The following is a 24,857-nucleotide window of genomic DNA, read 5'->3' as shown; positions in this document are numbered from 1 at the left end:
GGGAGACATTGTTCTAAGTTTAATCCTTACTGATGAGGCCGATTCACTCAAAGTATCAATCATCATAATACAACTAAATTGCATGACAGTGCTTATGGCCTATCTGAACGCACACACACACACACACACACACACACACACACACACACAGAGGACAGAGATAATTCCCGTATATTTTAAGCAAACTCTTTTGATGACATAGAACTGGGCCGGGCATGCTTAAACCCCAGCACACTCAGCAGTGGCTCTGTGCCACTTTGTCTCCACTAATCCTCTATGATCAACTCATATGTGGAGAAAGGGATTTTGGCAGCCTCTTTCAGACAGACACTGTGTAAGTAGGTAAGTACAGGACAGGACCAGGACGCTGGGGAAGTCCCATGAGCTCACTGTCTAGCCTACCTCCTCCAACTACCAACTCCAGGGAGTGTCTCCAAGGAGCTTTGTGGAGGTTCAGCTCATGTGTGTGCCATCAAATTACTAAACCTTCAAGTTTCTGGCCACATTCAATTCCTCTAACCAATGAAATACTAAGCATCAGATCCCATTCAAGCCATGTCAGGCACTCTAAGCTTCGCATGAATGATGAATGTGTTTAAGGGTCATCGTGACACTCGGATGAGTACAACCTGTCAGCAAATCGTCCACATTCGGCTCTTACATTCTTTGCTGATACTTTGACCTGAATCGTTTCCTCTGGAAGGAACAAGACAAAGCGATTTTGTTTGGAAAGATAAAAAACTGCAGCTCAGGACCAAACTGAGCTCTCAGAGTCACGCTGGTGAAAAAAAGAAAAGAACTGTAAAAAGTTACTTATTCTTTCCACAGACAAAATGAATAAAGGTCTGTAAAGAAAATCTAAAATGCAATGTTGTTTTATGAGACATTTCATGGATCAACAGCTGAACCAAATTCATTTTAATTAGTGTATTAGTTTCATTATTGCAGAGGCAAAATACCAACGTCTTCCCACATTTTGAATAACTGAGCTTCAAAAAAGACTTATAAATACGAGGCAAATAAAATGGAAATTTAGTTAAAGCCATATTGATTTGTTTTAGTATTTTTGGCAGTAAAAAGACCTGTTGATGCAACTTATTCCCCTTTGGCCAAATTAAAGGGAAAGTTGTTACACTTTCCCAGCTTTTTCACTGAAGTAAGTGGATGATAATACAATTATAATATTACAGTTTAATATGAATTAATAAATATAAAACCTTACCAAATCTACAAAAAATGACCTGCTGTTATGACCTCATATGATATATAAATGAGCGTGACAAAAGACTGCAAGTTTCATAATGAATCATCTTTAAAAGATTTTAACACATCAGAAAAATATGAAAATTATGCAAATAAAAGACATCTGTCAGTTACAACACTAACTATTCTACTTCCACTTTTAACTATTTCTGGATTGTGATATGCAGAAGTAGTGTTTAAGTTTGGTCGGTTTGCAGCGTATTCATCAGCATGTGATGTGAAAAATGTATCAAGTCTGTATATATGCACATTATAAAATGCTGCCCATCACATGGGCCCTCAACCACAGTGGGGAAGTCTGGTTACAGCATTGGTGGTTGTTCTGGTACACGCATATGAATCTAGGCTGCCCTCTAGTGGTCGGTCGAGCTGTTTCTATAGAAGAGGGGATTTCAACACAGGACACATATCTGTAGGCCTATATGAATGGACAGAGGAGAATGTGAGATTTCGTAACTCATATTAATATTCTTTGTCTTGCTTCGATTTGGGCAATAATCATCTCTAAGTTTTGGAACAGCAGGTCCCATAATTTGGGGACTGTAAACAGGAAGTATAATGTTGCCATATAGTCAGTTAGCTGTGAGATACAACTTGAGGCCCATTTATTTAGGCCGACATTTGTTTACATTTTAGGCACATTGGCGGCATTAAAAGTATGCCGAATTAGCAATCAGCAGTGGCTGATTACAATTCATCCATGGATGGCATTACTTCGATACTAAAGAAAACTTAAAAACTTGATGATTCTCAGGAACATTCTGGAGTTATAAGGAGCGTCTTTTTGGGGGGGGGGGACGTTTATTAGCGATATAAGGCTATATCCTCGGAAACTGTAAGTTACACTGAATCTAAAATACGTGTAGCATGTCTGTGTGATTTGATTGAGTTATGACACTGAGAAGGTACCTCAATTGCCTTCACGAGCTGTGTGTGTGTGTGTGTGTGTGTGTGTGTGTGTCACATCCACTGCTGCTGCTCCAACTGCTGATTAGCAGGCCTGTAGGCCAAACTACAATATCTAACTTTCTGTTGTTTTAACAAACACGTGTGTCGACGTGACTTCCCCCTTCAGGTGGCGTCTCCCTCCGCGGTCCTGGTTAGGCTCAGGTTAGGTTATTTAAGAGACGATTGTTTGTGGTTAGGGATAATGTTAGGTGCAGGTTAAGGTATGGAACACAAACCAACAGGCTTCGACACAACAGCATCAGCAGCAGCATGCAGCAGTCCCTTTAACCTCCCTTGTGTCCCCCTGCGCCCCCTGTAGTCTCACCTCCCAGTATGAAAACCTCTGCTGTAGAATGATGAACAGGTGTTCACACTGGAGGTTTAGAAACCTAAACACACAGAAGACCATCTATAATTTTTGGAAAACTGAGCAAGCAAAATTTTACTCTTAATACACCAATATGTCATAAAGTTGCAGCCTCACCGCTATAATAATTGTTGCATTATTATACGACTAAGGAGTCAATTTCTTTCCTTATTTCAGATCCCATCTTCCGCCTCTGTAACCTCTTCACACTGAGAATGCAGGTATGCAGACTGGTATGTTATTCATACCAGCAGCTGATCTGATGCCTATAGGATGGTCAAAGGGAAAGTGACAGGAACTGTCACGTTGTCCTTGTCAGTGGGCTCAACAGACAGAGCAGGTTGAAAGGAAAGACAGCTCACATACCAACATGTCACAGAGCAGCACAAAGCAGCCTGTGTTGGTGTGACAGCATGCAACTGCTTCAATTCTTTTGGCTTTACAGTAAAAGAGGATAATCGCTATAAGATAAACTTATAATAATGCAACTCACTTTACTTACGACTACCTTTTTGTGTTTTGAAAGTACAATAAATAGTGTCATAAAATATGCACATGCTTTATCTTAAAAATATTCAAAACAATATTCAAATCCTTTTTTCATTTGGCTCGTGTTAAAAGTTTCCTCTGACAGGTATTTACTTCCTTAGGAAAAATGTGCTAAAATATACATATAAAATATTCTATGTATAGGCCATGCAAATTAGATGGATTAAAATGGATGCTGAGAAGAAATCCAAGGCGTTTTCAACATTAAGCCTACATGCAAAAGTGTGCACTTGGCACTGATACAGTCATTCCGAGACGAGACGACACACATAAGTGCAGATATAATTGCACAATAAAAGATAAGGGTTATGATTATCAGTCACTGCTCCACCAGTAAAATACTGATAACATTTGGATGTGGCAGGCCTCCAACATTGTCTAGAAAGTTTTTGTCCAAAAATGGAAAAAAAATTCTTTTGCTGTTTTCTCTATAAACTAGTGCAGCAAACTGGTTTAAATACCTTTTCAGAGATATATCTTTTAAATTGAGCTTAATTTTTACAGCAGAACAGTTGGCGACCCTAATGGCAAATAACAGAAAAGCGCAAATCTGTTTGATTTGTATTTATAAGCCTGCAGCAGTGGTAAAATATTTTTCTGCTCGTAAATGTGCCACCATGAACAGCATATGTGTTGCATGAAGGCTAAACCAGGAGGTGAGAAAACAGGTTGCACCAGTTCTCTCGCTATAACATTAGATAAGGTGCTGAAGCTGAACCAGAAAACTGCCACCAGAGGAAAATATGACATATTCCGAATGCGCTGTAAAAGCAATTTGAGACTTGTGGGCAACACAGGGACAGTGCATGATTCAAAAAGTATAATACTGCTTGTAAAAAAAAAAAAGAATAGTTGTTAGATCAGTTCAAGTACCCACAGTGACACCAAAGCTGCTCATGTGCGTCACTTTGCATGCAACCTTTCCAGCCGCATGTTTCAGATTCTTATCACCTAGTGGCCGCTTACTATGTGCTTTGAGTTACAGTAAGTTTTGTTCTAGTAATGCAGGACATACTTTATACATTTGTATTCATTTAATCAACACCCTCCAATTATGATGCAAAACCATTTGTTTTGACAAACAGCAATTTAAGATTAATGCAGCTCATGTTAAGTACACAAAATATTAGACAGTTCCCGTGGTCAAAGAAGCAAAAAAAATTGTAACGGATTTTAGGAAGTGAAAGTAAACAAAAGTGACCTTTAGGTATCTAAAAGGAGAAGTAAGAGGGGAACCAGCCTCGCAGTGGTGTCACTGTAACAAACAATAATGTGTGAAAACAGACACTGGTGTGTACAAAAAGGTTCATACCTGATCACAGAGTAACTCACTGCCTCTTAAAAGTAACAGTATTTTTAATTTACAAAAAGCACAGCTACAGTAAGAGCGTCAGTGAATATCCAAAAAATCCTTGATTGACAGTTTCATGAGAAATAAAACACTGTACATATGGCTGTACAATATCAGTAACAAGTACAGTAGAGTGGACAGGACAATGAGTCAATATAGTCAAGACGTGAAAATGAAAGTGCATAAATAAGTGGTTCAAGCTGCTCCCCGAAAGTTTTGTAATGCCTTCATCATTCCTGAATCAATGTCTGGTATGTTCCTTTTAAATATAGCATCTATAGGAAGTCTGTGGCAGAAAGTTGAGGTGTAAGAGCGATGCCTCAGTCCCTGAGCAGCCCCAGCTTCTTCAGGGCCTCGCGGCGGTTTTCTCCGTTTTCTGCACGAGGGCAGATGAGAACACTGATGCCTTGGGATCGAGGCAGCTTCTGAGACTCTCCGGAGTGCTGAAAGGCAGTTTGGGCAGGCAGGGACTTCCGTAAGTCTGGCTCTTTGCTGCTGGCACGGCCCACCAGCAAACCCTCTCCCTGAGCTCTTGTAAACTCTTTCCCGCTCCCCAGAGATGCGGGGCGTGCCCGATTGTTACGTAGCTGGCTGAGGCTCTGCTTGCCGCTGACACCCTGGATGGCCTCCTTGGAGTCTTGACTAGCCATATAGCTGCTTATACCCAGGCCAGAGCACTCCAGGGTGGCTGACTTGACACCTACCACCTTGGGTGGGGTTAGATGCTTGACCAGTGCAGGGGGTGTGAGAGGGGGCGTGTTCACCTGTGCATTTACTGTGGCCTGTGAAGCATCTTTGACAGCGTCGTTATCAGACGGCGGAGGTCCAACGGGGTCACTGAAAGCGGCGGGTGCTGGGAGAACCTCAGCAGGCTGGACCGCAGGAGCGGTAGACGTAGCCGATGGCAACACAGCTGCAGGAGACTGGAGCGGGATGGAAGCAGGTGGTGGACTGTTGACACCGGTGTAAGATGGGATCAAGGGTGGTGTATGTGGAGCAGCTGGGCTGACTGGAGAAGGAGGAGCTGTCCATGAACGTCTAGTATTGGGAGAAAGTTTAGGGCTCAGGGCGGGGCCTGAATGTGCCTCAGCAGGCAGCAGGCCAAGCTTTCGGAGGGCCTCAATGCGAACCCTCTGGGGGTCCAACGAGAGCCGGTCACTGCTAGCGGGCACCGGATGTCCAGAGGTGCCATCTGAGCCAGCCGCTGCTACCTTGTGTGACTTCAGAATAATGTTGGCGGGAAGCTTCTTGGGCTTGGGGGCCACTGCAGGTGGACTTCTGAGCTCAGCGGCTTCAGGGGGAGGACTGATTAAGACACCAGAGCTGACGGCAGGAAGACTCAGTTTTGGGGGCTTGTTTGGAGACTCCTGGGTCCCAGAGGAACTCACTGAAGTTTTCTGTGCAGAGGCTCTCTGGCGTAGCTGCTCCAAGTCAATAGTTGTTCCTGGCTTGTGATTGGGCATTCCTGCAGAAGGAGGAAGGTATTTTACTTTCCCTGGCACTGGAGGAAGGCCTGGCTCATCCATGAAGTCTGAGGGAGGAGGGATCACACCCACATCTATCTCAGAGGCCCCAGTGGCCTGACTGGGGCAAAGACTGGCACTTGGGACAATCTTGAGACTACCATCTCCATTCGTGGATACACACAACTGAGTAGCTGATGGGTGGATTTTGCAATCAGCGACTGATTCAGTGACTGGACGTTTGGGTTGAGTCACGTGGTTCATTGATGTTTCGAGGTCGTTGGTGTTGACTGCAGGGGCCGGAGAGGACTGTGGTTTTAAGGTCTGATTTAGAGCGTGATGTTTAGCTTTGTCTTCGATGGTTAACACTCGGGATCCAGGCTCTGATTTCTGGTCTCTTCCGGACTCATCAGACTCCAAACTGGAAATATCTAAGAAAAAAAAAAGCAAAATTACTGCAGTTAGTATTGCAGATATTGATGTTATTTTAACGTAAAATGTGCATGTATACATACACACACACACACACACACACGTAACCAACTAAGAAAACATGCAAAACTGAATATTTCATGACATGAGCATACCATTTACTCTCATCCGACCCATTTTGTCTGCCTGTAACCCAGGATCTGGTTCATCATTGGATAAGCCGCTGTCCTCCTGCACCTCCAACGCCTCTATGGTTTCCTCCAGATACATGAGACATGCCCTCTCTTCGGGAGATAAGTGCTCCATGCTGTCTTCACTCTGCACACAAAATAAGAGATTTCAGAGCTTTTCAACTCGGAACAAGTGTCTCAACTCTTCAGCAATCTCTCTCGTCCTTGACACGGCCATGAGAGACAGGACAGGGACAATAGGTCAAAGTTGGTTAGTGTTCGAACAGCTGCGAAGGAATGACTAATTACTCCTGTCCTGTATTTTCGCTGTCTTCTATATTGGCCTGTCAGAAGAATGTACTTCAGGTGACCGCAGGTGCATGTGAACAGCGTGAGATCTTCTCCCCTCTGGTCATCTTTAAAAGAAAACTCTCACTGAAACCCTGCGTCAACAAACATGAGTGTATTTCACCTCCGACAGATTCGCTCCCTTTCATCTTCTCTCATTTGACCTTTGTCATATTTACTGTAAATGTCCGTGCAGATGTCATGCACAAATCTCAGTTCGTTATTTCCCCATTCCAACAAAGGACGGATGTAGGGCTGCACGATATGAGGAAAATATGCGATAACGTTGCATATCGCGATAACGATATTACTTGCGATAAATAAACAGATATTAAAGAGTACTCAGTTCTGCTGCCTTCAGTATTCTGCTAAAATACAACAATTTGCATGTTGGATTTAAAACCAATGAAAGAAAATAATTTCCATCATTCTTTTATTGAACAAATCGAACATTGAATTGAATATAAAAGGCACCACTAAAAAAATAATGACTACAGATATTTTCTTTCAACTAGGGATGCACCGAATCCAGATTTTTGGTCCCATCCTCAGTCCATTAACACAGTAAACAAATTAATGAAGTAAACAACGTCCACAGCCTCTAAAATAGTTAAATGTAACAACTTAATGTTGAATTCACACGCTCTTTTCACATCGCAATCGCCGCATGACGAGTGACAATTTTGTTTGGCAAATTTTCGCTAACCAGTGTATGATGAAGGCATGTCGGGAGGGTGAAATTAGAAAAGTAACGTTAGCTAACGAGCCCGGGAGAGGCACTGTCTGGTTAACACAAGTTTTTAGCTGTGTTTGCCGTACCTGAAGTTGCTGCATTTTTGGCTGCTGTCTGTAGATTCCTTCATGCACAACTCGTATTCTTTCGGCTGTTTCATACGCAAATGTTTTTTAACAGCGGCGATGTTGTGTATCGTTTAGGGTCCTTGCCGCCACGAGACATATCGGCATTGCAAATTGAACATGTAGCTCGACTTGAATCGCCTTCTTTTGAGTGAAAGTACTGCCAAACAACACTTTTTCTGCTCACGAGTTCCATTTTCACTTTCTCACAGACTACCGCATTGAACGGTCCACCTACGTAAACATCTTCCCGTAATCAACAGCGGCGTCATTACGTCGACCAGCGTAGCGCAAGTGTAGGGTTCAGTGGAAAAAAATTCTAAAAAGCCCAATATTTGGCCAAATCCGAATCCTGGATTCGGTGCATCCCTACTTTTAACTAACACAAAAAATCTCTGAGTATGTCGCAGCCTTTTTGCAATGTGTTTATTTCGGCAGTAGTCTATATCCACGAAGTTCCACTTCCCGGGATTGGCCTCGTTCTGCTGGAAATTTTCGGATGTCCCGTTACCTTCTGCTTTCTTTGTGTTGTAATTTTAAACTCCGGTGGCTTTCTGAGGACTATGGTTAACTGCTCCTCAGATCTCTGCAGGGTAAATCCAGACAGCTAGCTAGACCATCTGTCCAATCTGAGTTTTCTGTTGCACGACTAAAACAACCTTTAAACATACACGTATTCCACCAAAACAAGTTCCTTCCCGAGGCTATTTTGCAGTGGCACCGTGGCTCCACTCGGCGCTTAGCACCGCCTAAGACGATTGTGATTGGTTTAAAGAAATGCCAATAAACCAGAGCAGGAAGGTCTGGCAATGCTCAGTTATTACTATTACAGCAGTTGATATCGCGATGATGATTAAAAAAAAAGAAGATATATTGTGCAGCCCTAGACAGAAGCATTGTTAAAGTGAATGTTTATTCAGATAGGCTAGAGGAAACTAGTGTGGCAGTAAAGTGTGTCGAGATGTTGCGTTATACATCGATGAGCAACAAGGCTCAGTGGGAATCTACAGCAGCACTCACATAGCCAGAGTTCATGCTGATTACACTGTCCCAGCTCCCGGCACTGTCCAAATTGCTCAAGGATTCCATGGCAACGCTGCCTGGCCACGTGTCACTCTTCGGCATTGCACGAGGAAGAGGACGAGCGCAGGACCTGGGCCTCACGGTCCTCTTTTGATTGTATAAATTTCACCAAGAATCAGTTGGAGGAAGAATCTGAAAAGGTCAATGAGAAAATGTGAGAATGGAACAAAAACTGGAATCAGATGAAATGTGTGGCGCCGCTATCTCCTTTTATAGAATTGATCAAATACAAAGACTGACCTCCTACAGCCAGTGAACATGAGATGAAGCCATAATAGTTCACAAAATTTGTTGTTAAACATCACAGCAACAACTATTAACGTCAAAAGGTTCCATTAGTGTGATAAATGAGTGCCATAAATCACAGCTGATAGCTAAATGATCCTCATAATGTAATCACGCTCCCATTTAAGATGTCAAATGTGCTGTCATTGTGACATATTAAACATAACCGGCTATGCTAATCGAGTCATTATATAAATTAATGGAAGAATTAGTAAACATTTTTAATTACACATTACACTACACAGATTAATATGAAGTCAATAGATTGTTTTTATGTTATGTTAAATGGTAGGTTCACAATTTGTCAAGTCTGTCTTTAAACAACAGTCAGGTGCCCAGATAGCTCAGTTGGTAGAGCGGGCGCCCATATATAGAGGTTTACTCCTCGACGCAGCGAGCCAGGGTTCGACTCCGACCTGCGGCCCTTTCTGCATATTGTTCTCCCTCTCTCTCCCCTTTCGTGTCTTCATCGATCCTGTCAAAAATAAAGGCCGAAAATGCCCAAAAAATCTTTAACAAAAAAAGGTTTTGCTGTTATCCAGTCCTTCCAGAAAAATGCGGAGTTTTTTTGTGATTGTTGCAGGCAAAAAATCCTTGATTATGCGACACATTTTCTTAAAAAATGCGATGGAATATGTGGGATAGTTATTCAATTTTATGCAATGAAATTGCGGGAACTTGCAAAAACTGCGGTTTGATGAAAAAGAGAAAAAAAAAAGTGATTCCCCGAACACCCTGCTTTTCGATGATGTTCATGTCACGTAATTACGTCACTTCATAACGTTCCCATGGCAACAGGGGAAAATGGCTGCCCTTGTGTGAAGTAAACGCAGCATTTTTCAACTTTCTGTTAAGATATATGTGACTCATTTGCAATGAAAATGCGGGGATTATGAAATCACGCAAGTCCCGCATATTTTGCGCGGAAATCAGCAATTTACGCGGCGAAAGTGCGGCGTATTTGAAAAAATGCGGCCCCCGCATCAATATGCGGACTTTGGCTGATTATGCGTTGAATTATTCAATTGCATAATCACGTTTTTCTGGAGGGACTGGTTATCATTCATCTTGTTCACGTCGCCCATTGAAACACCCTTCCCTAATGTTATTTCAGTGTAAGTGATCCGAATATTAAATTTTTAAAAAACACAAAAAAAAAATTTTTAAAAAAAAAAAAAAAAAAAATTTGATGAAATGTTCTGACATTTTATAGGCAAAACAATCATATAAATAGCGTAGAGTAATTAGTTAAAAACAAACTCATAAAATAAGTTAAAACTCAGTTAATATGTGCTACAATTGGCACTATGACTCAACAATCAAGCGACAAAATGCTCATCTTTGTTTGTGAATACTCATGACACGCTCCACGTCATGTATTATCTGTGTACAAACGGTTGATATGCCGTGTTCTGTTGCAGCGCCACGTTGCTTACACGTGTTTCCTGCCTGTTATCCTGTGAATGTTACCACTGACAGGTCAGGCATGAGGAAAATATGCCAGCCAAAAACTAGAAGGATATTATTACTGGCTCCACATCTGCCGAAGGGATACAAGGAAGACATCCTCACTAAATGACGATGATTTCACAAGACCATGAAGAAAAGGCCACTTAAAGCAACATTCTTCCCTCTTTACTTTCCATTTTAAGTGCTTTAAAGTGCATTAGCAAGTGCCAGAAGCAAATACCACCAACAATGAACAAAGTTTGAGACGTGAAGGGATAATATTTGATCAACTCTGGCTAGGACTCTGTAGTGGATTTTGGCTAAATAGGTTACACAAATAGAATATACTGTATCCCATGACAAATGCTTTACAACCTGTTATATGGCTTATTCATCACATAGCCAAAGCTGCAGAATCAGGTTCAGGTGTGTTCGTGGAGGCAGAGCAAAACTAACTTCATTGTTTTCTTATCTGAGAGAACATTTGATTAAACATATAAAAGCAACGAAATGGTATCCCATAATGAGTCAGTGTCACCATCTGTCTGCGAATTAGCCTCCAAAAATGACACCAGGTCTCCAAGCCTGATACTGCATGAAGGCTGTGAGTTATCATAGTAATTACTGGGACATGAGGTTCCTCTGAGGATGAGCCAGACACTCAGTCAACACAAACAATATGTCCGCTCTGCCAGGACAACAGTTTACATTTCAATTATGTGTGACACAAGAAATGCTTTTAGAAAAATGGAAGCAGCTTCAAGGGTCCCTTGTAATGGACTGCACATTATGGAAGCAGGAAAAAAATCAATCAGTGACTGATTTTTATTCAGGGCAGTAGTGACCATTGAGGACAGCGAGGTCATGACTCATTCCCTCGGTTATTATTTCTGTGACTTTGTGGGATCAGTGAGCCGGTAAACTACAATTAAAGAAACTAACATTTTAGAAGCAGATTCAAGTAATAGGACTTTTCAAGATTCAAGATGATTTATTGTCATTGTATGAACACAACGAAATTCTATTGGTGGCAATCAGCGCATAACAACGATGTATAGGATTCAGTATTTCTTCCTGGTAGTATGAAGATGGGACTTTAAAACAGGGTTTTGGAAATAAAATAACCCTACAGAAAATGTAATTGAACAGTTAACAGAATGAATAAAATATTAAAAAATGTAAACGTCCAGGGTTCGTATCCGACCTGTGACGATTTCCTGCAGGTCTTCCCCCTCTCTCTCCCCCCCTTTCACCTAGCTGTCCTGTCAAATAAAGGTGGAAAAGCCCAAAAAATCTAAAAAAAAAATGTAGAGATTTGTTTTCTGGAGGTCTTCTGAATCACCAGGACCTTTTCTAAAAATCCTGACCTCAGTTTTACTAAAACCTGTGCTTTCCAGTGGGAGGAAATTCCCATTTCATCTCAAATACACTGTTTAAATATACGATTTATATGTAATACATAGGTTATAACATGTCTCGGTGTATCACCTGATTTTTCTTTGGTTTTGTGATCTTGAGCAGTAGCTCCAAAACTTTTTGGCTCCTGACCTTAAAATGAAAACATGTCTGTACTTGCGCATCAAGAGCAGTATCCCTTCTCAGATTTTTTCATTTGAAGGATTTTTAGAGGCCTGAAAAGGTAAAAACATACCATATTTGACAAGAAAAAAAAAAATTGGATGTGTCACTGTTAAAGGTCTCCTTCCCATCAAGTCAATACTTTTATAATTAAACTGAATTTTTCTGAAAACAAGTATAAACATACGCAGGTACAGTGCAGTTAGAATTTGAAACTGTTCCCAGCAATCAATTCAAGATTTTAGAAAATACTTGAAACAAAGATTTACAAACCGATTAAGAAATATTCTCATTTCACTGGCGGATTTTCCCACTTGCTTTAGAAAATGAGAGTTTAAAGATTTAAATTACAAGAAAGAAATGATTTGGCAGGAAGGAGAATTTGTGAGCGCTATACATGCACCTGTCCTTAGGGTTATGTATTCCAGGTTGGAAACCACTCATCTGGTTCACTGGCAAGGGGCAATGCCATTTTTGTCTTGTTGACATGAAGACAAGACAAAGACAGTTGGGGAAAAACCTGATCACCAACATGCACTCGTGTTTTCTGGCAACAGCAGCTGACTGACAAGGCACCCGCTGCTAATTACTGTCCCTCCCATTAGCTCATTCAGATCAGCAGAGCGAGAAACAACTGCCCAAGCTCAGGCAGCCAACACCTCTCTCTCTCTCTCAAACCTGAACAAGGCAACAAACCTGTAAGGCAGCAGCAGCAGAGCTCACTACACCCACAGCTGAGTCAGGATTTAATAGTGACAGGAATGTCACTTTGCTTGCTCCCATGTCTTTAAGACAACTTTAAATTAAGCCGAGCGCTCTGATGTGACTGGGTGCTCCCCTTGAATTGCATCTCCGCAGACAAAATACTTTCAACTATAAAAGGGGAGGATCAGCTCCAGGTTTTTAATGTGGTGACCGTGAGAACAGCTGCAATCCAAGGAATTATCATTTACAGTCTGTGATTGTAAATAAAAAATAAAATAAAATAAAAAAAAAGGCAAGGCGAGGGGTCAAAAATGTGAAGTATGTGTTCAAGGGCAGCCTGGTTTAATGATTAACAGTAAACAAAAGTTCATGGCGAACTCCATCAGGTTGTGCAACTTACAACCTGCTGGAGTGAACATAATTATTTCATTAATGTTTAGCTTGGCTCCTTGTCCCACTAAAATCTGTATTATTGACATTTACGTGCAAATATTTGTACTTTCCTTGACTAAACTTCTACTCACTAAGCCACCAAATAGTCAATGATTCAACACTAATGATCAATGTGTCATCTTGGAAATGAATTATAGGCTTTCATAGAGCATGAAGTGATTAGTAATGATGGTCATATGTGGGAATATTTCTTTCTTTCTTCTTTTCTTATAGTAAATCACCCCCCAACTTCCCTCCACTCAAACTTCTAACTGACTCAGGATGACACTTTCTGTGCAAATAAGAGTCAGTCACACTCCAAAAACTTCTTCCCCAACAGGAAATGATCAAATAATTAAAAAAAAGAGGTCATAGTTTGTTCTCGACAGATGTCTCACACACACCAGTCTAAATCCGGGTGATTACATTTTCAGAAAAGCAAAAATATGTGTGGGTATTTAAACTAAACAATTAGTTTTCCTAATAACTCCTCTGTATCCTTGAATAAAGCAGAAACGAACACCGCACTCACTTCAAACGGAATGATTTCCTGATAACTCACCGGAGATGTTAGAGTGAAATGGAGTCTGTATGAATTCAAAGAGAAGAGCAGTTTTCAGATGTCAGTCCATGGCCGCTGCGTGCGCCTCACTCCCCTCCGACAGCTGCACTGTTCCTGGAAGTACAACTGCAGCCAGGTGAGCCAGTTAGCTTACGGACAGGTTGGTGTGTGCGGCCAATCAGTGAACGTCTCATGAAGACGTTACAACGAAAGAGCCAATGGAAAAACAGCAGCCAAATAAACGCAACCCAGATGAAATCAAATCTATTTTTTATTCTCCGCAGAAAAAGTAGAAACAATTTAACATATTAAATAAATATGAGTAGGCTGATAGGCTACATAATGTGTGGAATATTTGAAATAAGAGAGGCTTTTACATTTGTTTGCATTCTGCATTGAGTAATTTATCCACTTGGAGTCTCCAGCTATGTTAACGCCTCTGGTAGGCTGTGCTTTGAGCTAAACATTAACGTTAGCATGCTAACATGATCACAATGAAAATGCTTGATGACGTTAAGATCAAGTTTCATGTTAAGCAGGTACGTCATTAGTTTTGCATGTATTATGTCATAAACCAAACTGGACAAAAGGATTTTTTTCACCTGATGATGTCTTTAGATTAAAAGTTAAGTGATTACATATTCATTCTGAGGGGAACATAAATGTGTGTGAAAGCCATTATCTGGAGAACATGCATGTCTTATTAATGAGTTACATTTATAACTGCATTTTTTTTTTTTACCAAACAGAGGACTAGCAGCAGCCAGGGGGATTTTTCACAACCTTGTAATCCCAAACCTTATAACCAATCTATAAAGTTTAGAGTTAATATAATTACATCGTGTCCATTATAGTGCCTTATTAGAATGTGGCACCATAAAATTGTGTCCTGTTTATACTTGTGTATCCTTAGAAATGCTGCATGCTGTGAATAGTTTGTGTCAGTTTGGTATGTCGGAGTTTGTGAACAAAGCATGCCTGTCTGCAAATATCAGCCTCATAATCAGCATGCAACAAGCCATCTGCATTTCAGGAACAGCAGCATACATCTGTGACGTCTGTTGCATATCTTATGAAAATGAGCAGATGTGTAATTTCATAATATCTGCCCCAGATATCATCATCTGTGGTTCTGTTGATGTTGGCCAAAGACACAGCATTACAGAAAGTTCATTTTTCCCCCATACCAACAGTCACATCATTATATCAAAGATATTGACAGCAGGAAAAAAAATAATAATACCAAAACATATTTTACCAGTTATTTAAACATTCACGAACATTTCAGAATTACTGAGCCAACAGTTCAAGGAGTTGTCATTGTTGACATATTTTACAGCAGTTGGCATTTGAATTATAGTTGTAATTGTCTTCTGTTGACCCATTTCCCTTCTGACAAAGACAAGAAAATGATGTCAATGCACAACCTAGAGCTGGGGCAATGCAGTTTAAAAAATGTACTAGAGAAATATTTCAATTAATCTGAGCTGATAAAAAATAAACAAGGTCACAAAACATATTGTTTCAGACTTGTAAAGTTTGTCAAGTCACAACAGTATTAAAGGATAAATGGAGCCAACAGGGCAAGAAAACCCCTTAACTTATCCAAGGAGTTATTCACGTACAGCTGGAAAGTGACTTTAAAGGCAAAGATATATACTGTAGGAAACTGCTAGTCCCAATAAAAATGATTTCTGGACTGCTACTGTCACTGCAGCCTAGAGAAGCAGTGGCAGCTAAAACTGTCCTGTCCTGTTAGTAGTGTCCTGTACACTGTCCTGTGACTCCCAGACACTGTCCTGTGACTCCATGACTGTCCTGGGACAGTCAGACACTGTCCTGTGACTCCCAGACACTGTCCTGTGACTCCATGACTGTCCCGGGACAGTCAGACACTGTCCTGTGACTCCATGACTGTCAAGGGACAGTCATGGGAGTCACAGGACAGTGTACAGGACACTACTAACAGGACAGGACAGTTTTTGCTGCCACTGCTGCTGGCAGCCTGTCAGAAGAAGCTTTGATATGTGACTGTCCAAGGCATTGGCTCAGAGCGGTTGCTGTCCATCCTTCAGCAGAGAAAGGTTTCTGAAATGGACGTTGAGGGCGGGGACCAAACATTTCATCCAGACACATCCACTGACCCTCTGACAAATGGAGACCGTATTGAGCCGCGACACCTGCAGCAGAATTGCATGTTATACTGTTATGTAAATGCGTAATTTTATATTCTTTTAGGGTGACTTTTTTACCATCTGTCTAGAGACTGCAGATGAAAAATAGCCTTCTGGCTAACTCTGGCATATTGACAGAAATGTTTATTAATATGCACTGTCTCTGTAATAAACTAAATAAAAAAATAAAAAATCTATATCTGACAGAAAAAGTCTGCCAAAATTGGGAAAAATAATGCAAAACGTTCCACAACAACATTAAACAAGACCAGTGAATGGACAAATAAAGGGTCAAGAGTCAGCATTTCTAATTGCGCCATTTATTAGTTTTACAATTATGAAAAATAATCTTAAAAAACACTGGAAGCCCAAGATTATTTACAATCTTTTTTTTTCCGGAAGTGAGGTCCCTCTTCTGAGTCTTTTTTTTTTTTTTTTTTAAATCACAGGGTATTTATTCACGATATGTTTAACTTTATAAGACATAGTCCTTTTCTCTCTTTTGACAAAAGTCAAAAATTACATACGTACATACAGACATATACATATATATAGATATCTATAAAAGCAAAAATCATTCAAGTATCAAAATACAGACCGCTAGATTCATGTACAATATCATTCTCATCATTGTTGTCATCAGATTAGTCCCTAAATATCTCTCCTGATTCTTACCAATGTGCAAAAGCAGAACGGGACCAGGCTGATGGCCGAAGGTGCCGACACCAGCGAGCTGAAGACAGTGTACCATAGAGTTATCGTACTGGCCTGACAACGTACCACATATACAACAGTTAAATCAAAACGACCAGACTACCCATATACACATTGGCTGACCAAAGAGTACCATTAACAGTCAACATACTGGGAGTTAGCTAAGAGAAGCATGCTGTGTGCCTTATTGTTCTGTTCTGCAGCTAATATCTAAAGACATACCAGCCTGCATGGCAGGTTTGGTTAATATTCTCGTCTAGATTAACTGAACAAAGGAGCAGGGAAAGAGAGAGAGCTTCAGTGAACCACACCTGATCCAGTTCCAGCGTTAGGACACATCGTTGTCCTAAAAACAATTAAAACATATAGCAAAAACTTTCAAATCAAATAAAAATCACCCCGTTATATTATTATTATTATTATTATTATTATTATAAAACAGTTTTTGTAGTGTCAGTTCCTCTGCCCTTTTTTTTTGTTTGGTTAGAGCTCCTCCCGTGCAAGATTTCATTGTTTATCACAGTTACACATGTATGTTGTGGATGACAAGCTGATGGTCATGTAGAGACGCTACAAATGTGTGGATACAGGACGAATAATCCAGGAATGAGCGTGTTCATACAGTGCGAGATCTCGGTCTGATCATTTGTACCTTTGTACCATAACAGTAATGTTCCTCATCTCTGTCACTTCCCCTTAAAACTACAGGTTCTGCACTGTGACATCGTAGGTACATTTCCTCAAAGTGTAAACACTAACCCTCTATGAGGGAGGCCTGATCGGTGTTAGGAGGCAATGATTCATTTCTCAGGAAATGCATAAAGCACAACAAATACATCCGACTCTGGGGCAAGCATTACTTTACTTTGCTTTACGGTGGCCTGTGTAGTGTTGAAAGCTTTACGTCTGTTTGTCTCCAGGCTCGTGTGTTACTGTGGTTAGGTTGATCCAACTGGTGATGTGATTCTGCTGCATGCAAAGTGGGTCACTAAACATCCTACCCACCATGCAACAGGGCTCATTCCTGTCCTTTCTTACTGGCTGGGAGTGGCCACAGTGTTCAGCTATAGGGAAGGGACACACACACACACACACACACACACACACACACACACACACACACACACACACACACACACACACACACACACACACACACACACACACACACACACACACACACACACACACACACACACACACACACACACACACACACACACACACACACACACACACACAAAGCAGTGAGGTTAAAATAAAGTCAAAATGACACTGAACTAATGGACAAAAACAGCGTGATGGTGACGGATTACCCCCTCCTTATAATGATTAACTCTTTTCACCAGCAGTCGTGAAATATTAACATGGTAGCGATTGGCAAAAAAAAAAAAAAAGGCAATGCTGACAGGATGAACATAGAAGGCATTTTTTTTAAAAGAAAAAAAAAAAACAGGACAGAGGAAGATGGAAGAGGAAAAAGTGCTTAGTTACAGTTAGTTGACTCCAGAAGTAGCATCAGGTTTAAATCCTGGTGTTCTGATTGATTGACAGAGGAGGGCGTGCCAGTCTTAAGACAGTTGGAACGGTCTATTTTCTAGAGCAGCAAGGGCCACTAACATGCAAGTCCATATAAGCCTCTATGCCCTATTCTGTTCCCCTTTTTCCTCACTGAAAAATCCCCCCAAATGCTTACTTTATTAGCTCCAAAAAGGACCTTATCACAGTGCTAGGATCTTAGCCTCCATTGGCTTCGAGCACCCCATCGGCAGTGAGAAATATTCCCCTTAGAAAATCCTGTGTAACCTCCATAACACCACATCCTACCGAACAGAAACAGTCAAAGCCCAACTGACGCATAGAATTAGAGGACCAGTTTGTTTTTCCTCAGGAAACATGTCCACCCAGGTACAGGATGTGTGCAATGGGTCACTCTTGGTCGGGGTAAATCTCGTTTTCTCAGCACTCGGAGGAGTCAGGAGTTGAAAGATCAGAGTGAAAAGCCTCAGAGTGGCCGTCGCCTAATAGAGCAGGAAAAGCACCAAGAAAAAAAGAGCTTATCACCAAGAGGCAACAGTGGGATGTTGACAAGGAAGGGGTGAAAGGAAGCATTGTACACAGAAGATTCAGGAAGCATACAAGGAGAATAACCGTGAAGGAGACTACCAGCGACTGGAAGTGGGAGTGATACCAGCCAGAGGAGGGTTGCTAAAGCGGAAGGGTTGCACTAATAATCAATAGAATAGTGTAGAAGCGGTGGTGGTTTAGCACAAGCAAGGAGCAAAGCACTCGCAGACTGTGCTGTTGTCAGATGAGGACACAAGTGATGGCTAAAAGGGGGCAGGGGTCCAGCCCAGAGACGGAGAGGCAGAGTCACAGTGAAAGGCACACAGAAGGAGGGGAAGGAAGAGGGGTGAGACCAGGCCCAGAGGTCAGAAGTTGGAAAGAAGAGAGGTCCACTCAGAATATTGTGGTCTCGTACTTAGTGCTGATAGTGCGCTTGGATTCCTTGGGGTCCACGAGCCACGTGGCGCTGCTCTGGGACTGAGAATCCCCCTCCTGCTCCACGATCTCCCCCTGTAAACACAAGGAGACACCTTACGTAATGAACTCATTCGAAATATAGGTTTGGTCAGTAACTGTCGGACTGAATCACAGTCTCAAAGATCAATTCCAGTGTAAATCTCCATTGCCATCAATCAAGAGAGAATCTTGTCACCGACAGCTGCAATGTCTCGTGTTGACATTTAGCCTAAACTTCAAAGCTTTTTGAGTCAGTCTGTAACTTTTTTCTCTAAGTGTATTTTAAAGGACTTATTTCACTTCTACTTTTCTTAGGAGTGGATACTTTTATACAAGTGGGTCATCACATCAGTAAAGTAAACCGTACTTTTAGGACATCCATGCAGTGCCTCTCTGTGAATGTAAACATTGCTTGTAATACTGCCAAACTGTCAGTAGGGGGCGCCTGAATCAAAAGTTATATTCAAAGCATTCATCAGTCCACATGTGGCTGAGTGTAGGAGAGTGCAGCTCATAGGTATATATTTCTACAAACAACAGTAAAACAATAACAGCAATATAAATGCACAAGGAAAAGAAATGGAGACACACATGGAGGCTTATGGGGTTTTTAAGGCAGTGAGTGGAAAAAGGAGGAAGAGTGAGAGGATGGAGATGAGGATGCGAAGGCAGCACCTGGGCGGCAGGGCTGGCAGAGTGCAGCGGTAGGAAGGACAGACTATGGGTGGTGCAGGTGTAACAGTAACAGCAACGACTGCTGAGAGGAGGAGAGTCCTGGGAGAGATAAACACCGCCAGGAGGAGAGAGAAGAGGAAGGCAGAGATAGAGAGAGAGAGAGAGAGAAAAGAGGATGAAGGCAAATTGGCACAAGTGGCACAGACAGGAGGAGAGGTTGAGAGAGAATAAAAAGGAGAGAATTTGACATAGATTTGAGTAGCATGAGACCGGAGGCCCAGTATAACCACAGTGTGATCAGATATAGCCAACCCAGATCAGACTGTGGTTATACTGGGCAGCTTATAGGTGTGGGTGTGCGAGGCAAAAGGGCATTTGATTAAATAAAGGTTAAAAAAAAAAGAAATGCAAATATCATCATTAAGCTACAGTGGGAGAGATGTGCGACTGGTCCCTGAAGTGTAGTTATCTCATTTATATTCAGCACAAGGCTCACTTCTTAATAGTTCAATGCTTAATGGCCAGACAAGCATCTGCACAGTGTGATCATAATGGTGTGAAAAGCTGTAGACAGATAAAACTGTTTTAAGACTAATGTCTAATGTGTTTTGAGGGGTTGATTCGAAAAGGCTGGAATGAGGTTTGTCTGAAAACACAATTATCAGGTGTCAGGATGACCCTGTAATGTGTGATATGCTTCAGGAAGAAAAGAGTTTCTGCCACAACTTAACCTACTTTAAAAAGGTGCAAACAAAACAGCATTTGCAGTATACAAAAGTTGTATTTTATACTTTAATACCGCAAGTGTTGCTGGAGTTCTGACCTCTTCCTGCTTCTGTTTAACACTAGAAGACGTTTCGCAAATAGCAGTTTTCTGTTTTTTTCTTTTCTTTTCACATGACATAAATATGATATGTCATTTTGCAGATAGAGGTTTTTAAAGTCTGACACTGCGGGCAGACAAAATTGAGACAACCGCACCCCTTGCCTCCTCTCCCACGTTAGCACAATGTGTGCTACACAGAGCATGAAATCACTGCCAAATGAACAGGAAAAGTGCATTTCAATTCAGGAAAATACCCTGCAGTAGCAGAACTCTAGCAATGCCTCTATTAACCCTCCTGTTGTCCTCGGGTCAAATTTGACCCGTTTTCAAAGTTCCTCTATCAGAATTTGGGGTTTCTTTCAACCAAATTGCACAAGAATTACACGAACGGTTCCATAGAAACACTCTTTGAGTATAATTAATGATCACTTAACTTTCATTTAATTTGGGGTGTTTTATTCAATGTTATTGCATTTGGGGAAAAAATTAAATTGTTTCAAAACAGTATCCTGACTAAACTTGGTCATATACCAGTCTGACATTCTCTCAACATATGTCACTCTGATTTGAACGATTAGTCAAAATAATTCATAATTCCAGATTGCAGCACTCAAAAAATAGGTATGATTTCATATAAATGAGGTTTATTGGTCATGAATTCCAAAAAATAAGTGTAACACTAATAAGTTGGTGTAGTGGTAAAGAACCCTCCCCCCCCCCCTGCAAAAAAAGAACTTGATAACCCATAAACCTTAATTCTTTTTTACCCGGGAAGACAACACAAGGGTTAAAATGTGGCCAATAAACTATTCCTACAATGTTAATATGGTGTCTTGTGCTACAAAAAGTTTAAACGTCCCAACTTACCGACGACTTCCGTATGCTGCCTCGCGGTTTGGGTACAGGTCTGCTGGACTTGGTTTCGATGACCTCTGAACCGGGTCCCACTGGGAGGTTCTGGTGCTGTTTGGTCCTCTGGGCCTGCAGAGCCAGCTGATAGGCTACCTCAAACGCTTGGCCGAGCGTCAGTATAATCTCATAGGTCAGATTCTATACAGAAAGGAGAAAGCCCCATTAAGTATTCTGGAGTCTCCCAGCCTAGAGAACAACGGCTACACCCAGTTTTTAGCGAGACAGCAAAAGATATCAGAACACAGTTTCTTTCCCTAAAACTTATTCAAAACAAAATTGCATAACAAGGAGAAGTGGCAGTAATCTTGAGACTATTGTGCAGCAGCAAGGAGCTCCCCTCAGTACCTGAACTGGATCCATTCGCTGTAGCTTAGTATTAAAGCTGCACTCTATTGTTATACCCTGACTGCTTCCAAATGTGAAGTAGCTCAGTCTAAAGACAGAGGATTGAAGCTTCACACTACATGCCTTGGGAAGTTGAAAAAGCAATCGTGGTGGGAGCACAGAACACAAAGCTCAGAAATCATCAGCACATCTTTCGATGAAGAATCTGCCCTGAGACAAATACTGCCTCGCCTTCTGGGGCAGCGCTCAGCTCTGCGTTTCCCCTTTGCGTGGCGAGGATGTTGCCTGGTGGAGGCTGATAGCAGCAGAATGATCAATACAGTTTAAAATAACTCATCACATGACACAAATGCTGTTGCCTTTGATGGTTATCAAACTGCTTGAGCACTTGCTGCTGAGGGGAAGCCCCCTTCTTTTAGGCCCACAGAGGACATCACAGAGCTCAGAGAAGCACAGTAACCCAGAGGAAACGGAGCATATTTGGAGGAATTAAGTCTGGAACGAGCCTGGCTGCATTATGAGGCAGATTAGCGGGATAATCATACGATCTCAGGGGGGATTGAGTAGGTAACGGAGGGCTAGTTATCACGGCCAGAGTAGCGCTGTGTCTACAAGGAGGCCATCAGCCCCGACTGAAGCGTGACACTTTGAGGAGATAGGGCAGTCTAGAGATAACAGTGTTGACGATGCAGGCTGTCACATCTCCTCGGTTTAAGTACGGGACATGATGTTGGAGGAATTCAAATTTACCAACACTGACTAGAAATCTTTGTGTTGGAATTTTAAACTCCGGTGGATTTATGAGGACTATGGTTAACTGCTCCTCAGATCTCTGCAGGGCAAATCCAGAATCCAGACAGCTAGCTAGACTCTGTCCAATCTGTCCAATTGGAGTTTTCTGTTGCAGGACTAAAACAACTTTTGAACGTACACATGTTCCACCAAAACAAGTGTGTGTGTGTGTGTGTGTGTGTGTGTGTGTGTGTGTGTGTGTAATCCTGCTTTTACCTCTTCATAAATGCAAGCTTGTTTTCCGTTGGAACAATTCGATTAGAGATTTAGATTTGAATGAAAAATAGATTTGAATGTTAAATTGCTAGCTGTTTCTGATTGGCTACTGTTAATGTTTGTAATAATAATAATAATAATAATAATAATAATACATTTTATTTAAAGTGCCTTTCATGACACCCAAGGTCACTTCACAACCAAAAAAGGAGGTTCACACCATGCAGCAGGCCTTTTGATAATACCTAATTATAGTTTGAATGTTACATATCTAGTAGTTCTGATTGGCTGCTGTTATTTAATTTGAATGTCAAATGGTTGCATTTTTAAAATAAACTGTAAATATTGCTATTCACATGGCTTTTTTGATACCTGGGAAACTAATACATGTGTTGTTTGTCATTCAATGATTTGATTTACTGATTATTTTTGATAACAATAGTAACAACAATAATAGGCCTATATTAGGGCGTAATCATTAATATTCGGGGCAATTAGCCTACATAATATTTGATGGGGGGCGTTAGGGACCAATGAGATAATAAAACGAATCCCGTAAACATATTCTTTGTAAATCTTTACAATCATGCCCCCGCAAGAACCAAGCAGGCCGGCCTTGTTGCCACCAGAGGTGTATAGTCCAGGTGCCAGAAAGTAAAAATCCTGCCATGTTTTTGGATCTGCCTCTACATCTAGAACAGGTGTTTTCACTAACGAGCTCATCTACCTGGTAGAGGAGCTGGTTTAGTGATGGTTGGGACAGCTGCTGGACAGGATTTCTACTTTCTGGCACCTGGACTATACACCTCTGGTTGCCACTGATCCAGACTGTGTCAGAATTAGCTGACGGGACAGTGAGCGTCTCCTTACCACGTCTACTGTGCTGAACACATGGCAGTAGTGGTGGCTGGTCTGCAGGTCCTTGGTGATGTAGGCAAATGTGCACAAGTCCTCTGGGTCCTGGGCTGCACACGAAATATTACGGATCTCGTGCTCTGCGATGATGTTCTGCACCGAGAAGAATGGCAGCATAAGACATAGATCATACAGACTATAAATAACAAAAATGCACAATGTCAACCTATGTCACACAGAACTTCAATGCTATAAGTGCTAATGCATTATGAAAAAATGTGACGTAAAGTAGTAGTAAATTGCCATTGCAGGGAAGTGTGGCCATACACAGTAATACCGGGCTGAGCTTCCAAGGCAACCTTTCAATGTCTTTTTTTTTTTATAAATGTCAAATAAAATGTCAATATGAGCAGACTTGTCAAACATGAACAAATCTGACATAAACTTGCAGGCATGACATTTAAAATCACCGAAAAGAAGCAGCATGATGTTAGATTGGAACACTCTCAAAATATTATGAAAAAAACATAGTTATTTGCACCGGGTTCAAGACCTGTAGGGTCAAAATGTGAACTTTCACACCGAGCGGGGCAGTGTGCGCATGCAGGAGCTAACCTTATTGGCTGCATCGATGAACTTCACACCCTTGTAGGTGATCGAGAGGACGATGGTAGGGACTTTTCTCATTTGTTCCGTCGACCTCTGGAGGAAATAAAGACACAGACGGAAAGGACATTAAGGTGAATTACCATTCACTCATACTATATGTCTTTGTATTTATGTCCAGTGGTTTGTCCCATGAGATTGGAGAGGAAACGTACCCGCATTTTGGCACAGGCATCCTGCGTGGACTCGGTACCTCTTAGATCCTTAATAAGCATCGAACCGAGGTACTACAAGGGAATAGGATAAAGAGGAAGTGTTGGTTTAAATGTTCAATGAAAACAGCATCATGTTCGACTGGGTAAACCCAGCCCGATCT

General features: G+C 41.4%; 2 protein-coding genes across 15 annotated transcripts in view; both read right to left on the bottom strand.

Annotated features, from left to right (window-relative positions):
• Positions 1–4,146: 4,146 nt before the first annotated feature.
• Positions 4,147–13,971, bottom strand: LOC120559736 (specifically androgen-regulated gene protein). Of its 2 annotated transcripts, XM_039801713.1 has the most exons (4): positions 13,844–13,967; positions 8,770–8,964; positions 6,529–6,691; positions 4,147–6,372 (listed from the first exon to the last, which is right to left on the bottom strand). In XM_039801713.1, the coding sequence occupies exons 2-4, from the start codon at positions 8,872–8,874 to the stop codon at positions 4,799–4,801; spliced, it is 1,842 nt and encodes a 613-aa protein (XP_039657647.1). In that variant the 5' UTR covers positions 8,875–8,964; positions 13,844–13,967; the 3' UTR covers positions 4,147–4,798. The 2 variants fall into 2 exon arrangements, with proteins under 2 accessions (XP_039657647.1, XP_039657649.1); XM_039801715.1 differs by lacking the exon at positions 8,770–8,964 and having other exon boundaries at positions 13,844–13,971.
• A 2,350-nt stretch (positions 13,972–16,321) lies between these two features.
• LOC120558842 (ankyrin repeat and SAM domain-containing protein 1A-like) overlaps positions 16,322–24,857 on the bottom strand; it is a 74,477-nt gene continuing 65,941 nt past the window's right edge. For 10 of the 13 annotated variants that reach the window (XM_039800120.1, XM_039800121.1, XM_039800122.1 and 7 more), the window contains 5 exons: positions 24,697–24,768; positions 24,491–24,577; positions 23,891–24,028; positions 21,623–21,805; positions 19,074–19,308 (listed from right to left, as the gene is read on the bottom strand). In XM_039800120.1, the coding sequence (XP_039656054.1) occupies positions 19,192–19,308; positions 21,623–21,805; positions 23,891–24,028; positions 24,491–24,577; positions 24,697–24,768 (597 nt within the window). In that variant the 3' untranslated portion in view covers positions 19,074–19,191. Of the gene's footprint in view, positions 17,796–18,113; positions 18,753–19,073; positions 19,309–19,929; positions 20,029–21,622; positions 21,806–23,890; positions 24,029–24,490; positions 24,578–24,696; positions 24,769–24,857 lie in introns of those variants that run through there. The other 3 variants (XM_039800125.1, XM_039800124.1, XM_039800130.1) reach the window with 3 other exon arrangements.

Source organism: Perca fluviatilis, chromosome 5, assembly GCF_010015445.1.
Source record: "Perca fluviatilis chromosome 5, GENO_Pfluv_1.0, whole genome shotgun sequence".
Taxonomy (NCBI): domain Eukaryota; kingdom Metazoa; phylum Chordata; class Actinopteri; order Perciformes; family Percidae; genus Perca; species Perca fluviatilis.
This window is presented reverse-complemented; position numbering and strand designations above follow the sequence as displayed.